This window comes from Entelurus aequoreus, linkage group LG08 (genome assembly GCF_033978785.1).
Source record: "Entelurus aequoreus isolate RoL-2023_Sb linkage group LG08, RoL_Eaeq_v1.1, whole genome shotgun sequence".
NCBI classification, from domain to species: Eukaryota; Metazoa; Chordata; class Actinopteri; order Syngnathiformes; family Syngnathidae; genus Entelurus; species Entelurus aequoreus.
In genome coordinates, this window is record NC_084738.1 from 20,430,737 (window position 1) to 20,439,687 (window position 8,951).

General features: G+C 41.2%; 1 protein-coding gene across 1 annotated transcript; it reads right to left on the reverse strand.

The window, feature by feature from the left end:
• Positions 1-2,754: 2,754 nt before the first annotated feature.
• On the reverse strand, positions 2,755-8,593 carry prr35 (proline rich 35). The gene is made up of 4 exons (XM_062055890.1): positions 8,450-8,593; positions 7,414-7,472; positions 3,847-5,301; positions 2,755-3,787 (listed from the first exon to the last, which is right to left on the reverse strand). Exons 3-4 carry the CDS (start codon positions 5,175-5,177, stop codon positions 3,037-3,039), a joined length of 2,082 nt encoding a protein of 693 aa, XP_061911874.1. The 5' UTR covers positions 5,178-5,301; positions 7,414-7,472; positions 8,450-8,593; the 3' UTR covers positions 2,755-3,036.
• Positions 8,594-8,951: the final 358 nt, after the last annotated feature.

Sequence of the window (8,951 nt, forward strand, 5' to 3'; positions counted from 1 at the left end):
TCCATCCTGTGACTCTTTTAATCTGAGCACAAATCATTCCAACAGGCTCTACAGTAGAAAAGTAAAGGTGAGTAATGCTTTATTAGTCTCTTACCACATTTCTGGTGTATGGGATGTGTTAATGTACTGTTTGTGTTTACCATAATGGAAGGGATGGGGAAACAAACAATATCTGGGGTCTATGTGGCTGTTCTTGCTGTGCTCTAAACATGCTGTATGTGTTAACTTTCATTTCCACAAGAGGGTACTACTAGCTTGGTTTCTGCATTCATATATTGAAGCAATAGACTCTTAATTTCAAAGTGATTATTTCTCCTTATGTGTAGCGAGATACCTCTGCTAACAAAGGCAGTATTTAATTATATTGCTCATATTATGGCATTTTATAATAAATTCTTTTGTATTGTCAATGTGATTTAATTCGGTTTAAAAGTAATTCTGTATGAACAACTACTGACAATTTGACCTCTTCAGGTTTGAATTAAGGCTCTTCCTGCTATGGCAGCTGATCTTTTACCTTTGTGGCTGCTGTGTGGAGGCGTTGAAGAAGCCACAGGACATCCAGTCGAGTGTCCTTCCTCAAGGGCACACAGGTAGGCTGCTACTAGGCTGCTATTTTTTTAAATGTATTAAGTCATTCTGGAGCAGTGGTTCTTAACCTTGTTGGAGGTACCGAACCCCACCAGTTTCATGCGCATTCACCGAACCCTTCTTTAGTGAAAAGTTTTTATTTATTTTTCAAATTCAAGACAAAGTTATATGCTTTTGGTAACACTTTAGTATGGGGAACATATTCTAAATAATAAAGACTTAATTTAGAGTTATTTGGTTAGGGTTCAGGTCAGGGTTAGAGGGTTAGGGTTATAATAAGGCCATGCCGAATAAGGCATTAATAAGTACTTAATAATGACTAGTTAAGAGCCAATATGTTACTAATTTGCATGTTAATAAGCAACTAATTAATGGTGAATATGTTCCCCATACTAAAGTGTTACCATATTTTTTTTACTGGTGCACAAAATGAACCGTGCATGAACATCACCTTGTTCAAACAACAAAACCAACACAGTGCATAAACTCACAACACATTACACACCTGCAAATCAGTCAAATGTTGCCGTATCCGTCGATAGGGAGAAGTTTGTATTTACACGATGAGTCGGGTGTGTTTTGACCTGCGCCAAACCCATAGGGTTCGATCGAACCTAGGTTAAGAACCACTGTTCTAGAGCTTGGGGGCCACTGACCTTTACAGAGGGGGCGGTCCCTTAATTGAAAAGCAGGGACTCAGGTGACCCCACTTGATGTGTGCGCTTGGGGACCTGCTTGACTTTTTGGCCCGTGTCTGATCAGATAAGGATGGTTTGACTGCAATATATAGTTGTTCTTTCCGATATAAAATAAAATCATAATTTTCCAAAAATACAATTATTTTTAGAGATAGTTTATAGGCCATCTTCATGCAACCTGAAGCTTTTCTAACCTGTAATTTGCTTTTGAAAAAGTTTCATTTTAATTATTGTACCAATTGAATTGTGAGATTCTGTTAAATCCATAGTCAATTTTGAATGGAATCGTTAGTTGCTCTAAGATTCACACCCCTATAAAGTACAAAACTTAATTAACTGTGACACATGTATGGTATGCAATATCCATGTATTTAATTAATTGAATATTTAATTGTTGGTTTAAGTTTGTGCAGCGGTAGCGGTTCATGTGTGAATTTGAAGTATAATGCACACACCATTGTACATGTAATGTTATATCAATGAACAGAGGTGTTAAAATGTGCCACCATGTCGCTTTTCAGGTTTATGATTGGACACAATGTACATGACATCCTTTTAAATATGCGGTCCTCTCCAAGTTTTCTCAGTCATTCACACCGATGTCCCACTGGGGTGAGTTTTCCTTGCCCTTATGTGGGCTCTGTACTGAGGATGTCGTTGTGGCTTGTGCAGCCCTTTGAGACACTTGTGATTTAGAGCTATATAAATAAACATTGATTGATTGATTGATTAGATGTTTTTATATAAACTTTTTTTTTTTACTCCAAAAATTGGCTGGGTATTTTTAAACACTGTAATGGGAAAAATGTGCATTTTTTAAAATATCTCTGTTCGTGTGAACATAGTCACAAAGTCATTGGCCTACTGTATGAAGCTCAATACCCCTAACATTTTGTGAGTAGTGAATTAAATAATCGACAAATGTATTGATTTTAATTGATAAATTATCTCAGGGCATTAAATCGATCACTACTGGACTGTTCGGTTTGTCTTAGAAGACGTTTTGCCTCTAATCCAAGTAGGCTTAATCAGTTCATGCTCATAGACTTTGATTGGTCAGATGTAGTTTCTGCATGAACTGATGAAGCCTACTCGGATGAGAAGCAAAACCAAACAGTCCAGTTGCGATTGATTGAATGCCCTGAGATTACAAAGACCTGGATGAATAAGAATATAGACAAATTATTAAATTTGTTCAAAAAAAATGTTCCTTTTTTTTACCAGAAAAATGTATTATTGTAATTATACGCCACCAACCAATTTACAAAACTGCATGTTTGAATCTAAATCAAGACCCTTTATGCGGTTGTAGCAAAAGTGTTAGTACTTGTTGCACTTTCGAGGTGGTACTTTGTGTAATAGGTTTGAGACACAGTTTATTCTTGTTGTGTTGTGGTGTAGAATTAAACTGCAATATTGTGGGGGTGTTTTTAAAATGTTTTGTGATATGGTTTACCTCTCAACTTGCTAATTTTACATGAAGAAATACATTGTATATAATACAATTTATTTTCCAGTACATCCAAGACAAACTAGTTTATAAAAGCATTTGTAACACTATACAATATATTTATTGTATCATTTACAAGCGTATGGAAATGATTGTCAAGCTAAAGAGTTTCAATGACAAAGTGGTGACAATCGAAATTCCTATAGTGCACGTGTGAGATCATTCTCTTTTTGGAAAAGGTGCTGAAAGTTTTTGTGACAGAAAAACAAAATACATGTCAACAAGTTTCTTTCAGCTTTAGTTATCGGTAGCTGTCAAAGGGCTGGGGGGGCACTGCCCTTCCACTCCTTGTATGGATGGAGGTCTTTTGGCCACCTTGGCTGAGGAGTGGACATCAGCAAACATGACTGACCTGCCGTCAGGACAAAGCAGTACGCTTGAGTCCGCCTCACACTTTGTGGTTCTGTTAGGCCATAGGGCCTCGGCTGGACTGTGCCTAATGCCGAGGGCACCTGGAGCTAGGACCTCTGTGTTGATCACTGAAGCGCCTGCATTGCTCATCTTGATAAGCATCTCCAATGACTGCTTCCGGTTCTCCAACATCATGACCTTCCGCTCCTCCTCGTCTTTCTTCCCATCCTCCTCCTCCTCATCCTCCTCATCGGTCTCTGTGTTGTCCTTAAGAGTGACATCCTGCTCAGCTCTCTTGAAAGACAGATCCAGAGGGCCGTCACTCTGACGCGCTGTGTGCTCCAGCGCTATATGAATGTGCGAGAGCTCATTGCGGATTTTAGTCAGGTGCTCCCAAAGGTGATACTGCACGGGAAGCTCCTCCTTCTCCAGGTGGGAGATTTTGCGCTCTGCCTTCTGGTATTCCTGTAACGCTTTGGAGAGGTCACTAAGGAGGACGGCCACTGACTCTGAGTTTCTGTCCCCGGTTGAATGGGTGGATGTCGGGTCATGGCTGCTGAGTACCCCGGAGGAAGTTTCGCTTTTTGGACTGTTAAGATGATTATTGTACAAAGGTTCTGATGGTCTCGTCTGTGAACTAACGAGGGGAGAAAGTTAGTTTCTGCACCAACCTCTTGATAGAAATAAAGGTCTTACCTGCCATGAAGAAGACGTTTCTCTGGTACCATGTTTTTCAGGAGGTCTGAAGTGAAGCCCATAGTTTGCTTCTTCTCCATGGGGGCCTCATGGTTCTTTATGGGAGCTGCTGTCCTCTTGAGGCTCCAACTTGTTTTACCTTCTTTGGCAGCAGCTTGCATTTTATCCCCCACTCTGTAGGCCTGTAGATCTGGAGAATCTCTCTGAGGGGACACCCGACCACCAGTGGAGACCGTGGTGGCCCCGGGCCTCAAAGCAGGCACTTTCCACAGATTAGCTTTGGGCTGGAAGCCAGACAAGGAAAAGGTATCGAGGGTGTTTGATGTTTTGGGTGCCTTTGTGGTGTCACTCTGACCGGAGGCCGCTCGGAAGCTGTGCTCACACAGGAACGGGTAGTAGAGCCTCGGGGAGAGGAGAGTTCTGTCCGAATGGCCGCTGGAGGCCGGGTGAATCAGCTGAGCAGCCGACGCCAGGAAGGGCAGCTGCGCGAGCTGTGCGTGAGTCTGAGCGGCAACGCTTGTGGTGGAATGCGCCGAATTCATGTAAGAGAAAAGGCTGGGACTGATGGGGTAGCCCACTCCTAGCACAGACAGGTTGAGCCCCGCTGGGTCCTGGTAGTCAACCAGGTTTGATGGAGGTGGGTAACACGGGATCGAGCTGTTGACACGACTCTGCGTGCCTTCGGCTTTGGCCTTGGTGTGGCTGGAGGTCAGCAGGCGCCACTGGTCTGAGAGCAGCCCTGGAGCCGTCATGCACGCCTTTGTCAACTTGTAGTGCTTCAGCTGGGCCTCCACCTCCACAGAGCGAGCTCGCAAGAGCTGATCCTCCAGGGAGAGCATGTCGGCCATCAGCAACGCTGAATCAGCGTTGCTCTTCATTGTGCACTCTGGAGCGTCCCTTCTAGTGGACGTCTCTTTTGCTGACGCCGTCACCTCCGCACCCTCTTCTTCGTCTTGTCCCCCGCCCTCCTGACCCTCACCTTCCTCCTCCAAGTTGCTCTGCTGCCTCTCCTCCATCCTCGCTCCCTGCTCTTGTGCATCTTTGCCAGCAGCGTGGTAGCCCTGCTGGAAGGGTCTCAGCTGGTCCGGATGCAGGAGGTTTCCCTTTTTATAGGGCCAGTCGGACTCGATGAGCAGGGACAGGGAGTTCTTGCATAGGCTGTACTTCATGTGGTTGTACAGGTGCGACTTCTCCATGCAGGTGAAGGGGCATTGGAAGCACTTGTAGTTGTAGGGCTTTCCCCATGGCCGAGGAATGTAGTGAGGCTTTTTGGGCTTGCGCTCCTTGTGCTTGCTAGCAGACGTCACTTTGCAGGCGTCGTCTTTGGACATGATTGACCGCTGTTCTTGTCGATCAGAAGATTGTGTGATTGTGTTCAGCTTGTTCACTTCTCAGTCTTTCCCTCAGCTTTGAGCGTTGTTGCTGATGAGAGGGTGCATTTTCTTGGCACCAAACCTGAAAACCAACAAGATGATTATTATTAGACAAAATGTCGGTGAGAAGAAAGCATCAAAAGAAACATGGTGGATTAAGAGCACAGTGTAAAAAGAAAAACGTGAAATGTTTGAACAAGCACTACAATAATAATGCAACTTACTGAACACCTTTGTGTATTTTCGTCTACACTGAAGTGGTTTGAGTGTCTTAAATTCTCAGGAAAATTGAACCTCGCGGATGTGGAAATAACAGGTGGCGTAACTTGATAGTGCAGCCACACAGATGTTGTCCAACTTTTGTAAAAAGTGCAGACTCTTAAAATGCCGACTCGTCTTCAAATCGCTAAAGTAAACCGTAATTTCAGATTCAGCTGTATTGTCATTCAAACATTTACCTGGGAAACAAAATGTTGCGCAATAAAAATGGGTAGATAAAGCCACCATAAGGAAGATTCAACTAGGTTTGAAATTTTGTTTTAAAGTTGTAAAAGTTTGGAAACAATTTCAATAATACATTAAAGCAGTGTCAATCTGTTCACTATGAATTTGTCATTGTTTTGTCTCGTTGTTTATAATTTGTCAGTTTGGCGCAAGAAGGCCGCCGCTTTCTTAAATTAAACATAAAAAGGGTAAGAAACAAGACCTATTCATTCTTATTGGTGGAAAAAAAGTTAATCAATCAAAGCATGAAAGCTGTTTGCTATTGATAACTGTGTTATCAAGTGGCCAACTGATGGGGAAACACCCATCACACAGCTTTGAAAGACCAACACAGGGCTGACTTCTCACTCTGGATGATCAAGAATGATACATTGTATGAAAAAGGTTATATTCAGCTTCTTTGGAATGGAGGGAAAACATTTTTTTTTGTATCAAACACATTGTGTAGTAGTGTAGTAGTTGTAAGATTGACTACATTATATATATATAAAAAACAAATGTTTTTAAGGCGAGATGTAAATACGTAAAAAAACAAATGACCCTGGACTTCAAAGAATGAATCAAAATGAAAAAAGTGAATTATATCAAAGTGCCCTTCACTCTTAAATGTTTCTGCATGCAGCCTTGGTGGAAAAAGATTGGTCACCTCTGAAATGTACTTTTGTTTTCTACCTAAACTATTAGTCGCCACAAACCCAGCTGGAGGTTGCCGCTGTGCCCGCCACCTATCATTAGTTCTGGCAGAACGTACCAAGCATGGTGGGGTTCTGGGCTCGGAGGAAAATGAGCCAGGAGCTGTGCACCTGTGCGGGGGGGCGCGGGGAGGTTGTATGGTCTATAGACCCTTGAAGGCCAGCTAGCAGGCATGGTGAGGCCAGGCTGCGGGTAGCACGGTATATTAGGGACTTGATGTGGTGGGGGGGGGGCAGGGTTTATTTGGCCTAATGAGGGCCTGGCGTCACGCCTGGGGGGCATCATTAGTGCCAGGACTAGGATCTGGGTCAGGACACGGTGCATAAGTTCAAGAGCGTTCCACTTCTGGAAGAACTTGGTGAAGAATTTGTGTTGTTTTTTGTTCATTTGCGGGCATGACTTTAGTTTAATGAAGAATAAAGTCAATTCTCTTCTTCTACTTTAGGCCCTACGGTGATTAAAGATGTAAGGAGTTGCTGTCAGGCTTTTATTTTGTCTTTATCCTCAAGTCATTCCAAGATAAAAGTGTCTGTGAAGCCTAAACCGAAAGGCAAATATCATCTTTTAAAAATGCTGCTAAATCCTCTCCCCAAAACGCGGCTTCAGTGCCCGATGACCATTCCATCGACTCCCTTGTCTGCCTCAGGGCTCTCACCCTCATAATGGAGCCTAACAGCTGCTGCTACCAGCCAATCAATAAATATCATTTTTTACAGTATTGTACACACCCCCTCCACACCTCTTCTGGCCACTATATCTAACTCCGCCGCTCACTGTGCACTTTGAAAGCCCCCCTTCCTGTCCCCTGTTCCCGTATCCAAACCCTGCGGTCTTGTTTTGGGCTTTTACGGCTAATGATCCAACAAGCTGCACCGCTTGAACATGAATTGTTACAATTACAGGGGCTCGCCAAGACCGTACTGTGTCCGCATGCACCAGCAAGCATATAACCCATAGAGATATCTCTAAATTACAATAAATATGATTTAAAAAATACCTTTTTATTAATGAATTTAGCGGTCACCAGCCACTTCTTTCTCTCCAAAAACAGAAGTCCTGAAATGAAGAAAAATGTGGGAAAATATTAGTAATCAAATATTTAAAAGTACATTTTCCATTACTGTAAATCATTTTTGAATTACACAAGTAAAAATTATTAATGCAATGCTTTTTATTCAGTGTAACATATTCATGCCTTTTTAATTTATAGTATATTTTTTTAATTGTAAATTGTTTTTAATATGTCATCCTGTAATTCATGCTTAACTTTATGGAACTTTTCTGCATTTTCTACACACATTTTAATGGTAACGCTTTATAATACACACTATAAAGCATTAATAAATACTGAATTCATAATTTATAAAGCATATTTCTGATATGAATACTGCAATTTATAAACAGTTATACATGTTTTGCACATTATTAATGAGACCATATATAAAAAGCGTAATAGTTGCGTTCTTATACTTTATAAATGATTGATTCAGCATGTCTACATTAAATATTACATAATTTACAAACTAGGTATTGTTAGTGGTTTGTTGGATCATCTAGAAAGTGTATGTAAATACTTTTAATAATGTTTTTTGAAATTTATACATGCACTTACCTATACATTATTCAGACATGTTCTAATGGGTATATTCATAACTGTGTTTATAAATGACTATATATGTCGGAAATATGCTTTCTAAATAATGAATTCAGTATTTGCTTACAGTATTTATTCATATTTAATAGTGTGTTAGGTGTTGCCCCTTTTAATTATATTTACTAACTACAAAGAGTGCTGATAATTAGACCATATATTTAATTAAACTTAAAAGATAAAACCACAACAAAGCAGTCAGTAATTGCTTTAATTTGATCCAAATTAGGTTCAAGTGCAAATAATAAAAAAAATATTTTCTTGTCAAAGCCACATCAAAAGCAATCCATCAAAAGTCAAACCACCCCACGTAGTCCATGCAAGACCACTTCAGTCCTAAACATTGTTGCTTTTATAATCTTAGTACAAATTGCAAGTTTACCCGCAAAGTGTGGTGAGAAGTCTCCGTCTCTCTGGTAGTAGTTGTAGTAGTAGTAGTAGAAGTAGTTGTGTCCTGGTGCGGCTGGTTGCCTGTCACTCTTCCTGTGCGCCGCCACGTTCCGCTCAAATGGGAGCACAGGAGGGAGTGTGCACATTTATATTGACTGGGAGCATCGCCCTTAGGCTCTACAATCCAGCAGCCAACCCCCCCCCCCCCCCTCCCCCTTACCACCTCCACTTTAGATTGTCAAATGTGGTCTACCTTGCAGCCTATACTTAAAGGTTACACTGATCATGGCATCTATGACTTTTCTTACCAAACTATTTTGTCAGTACACATTGTGTAAGATTGTCTGATGAAATACCATTTTTACATATTTATTTTAAATATGGATACATGTTTGATTGAACAGAAAAAATACCATCACCTTAAGATCCAATCAAATTACGCTGACACCATCCCCTATGCTGCTATTATTTACATGCTGACATTTTTAGCTTTT

What these genes read in the sequence shown, in the direction of transcription:
- prr35 (XM_062055890.1), bottom strand. Translation starts at nt 5,177, where the DNA reads ATGTCCAAAGACGACGCCTGCAAAGTGACGTCTGCTAGCAAGCACAAG. An exon ending in AAACGTCTTCTTCATGGCAG is followed by an intron (nt 3,788 to 3,846) that starts GTAAGACCTTTA and finishes TCCCCTCGTTAG; the next exon opens with TTCACAGACGAGACCATCAG.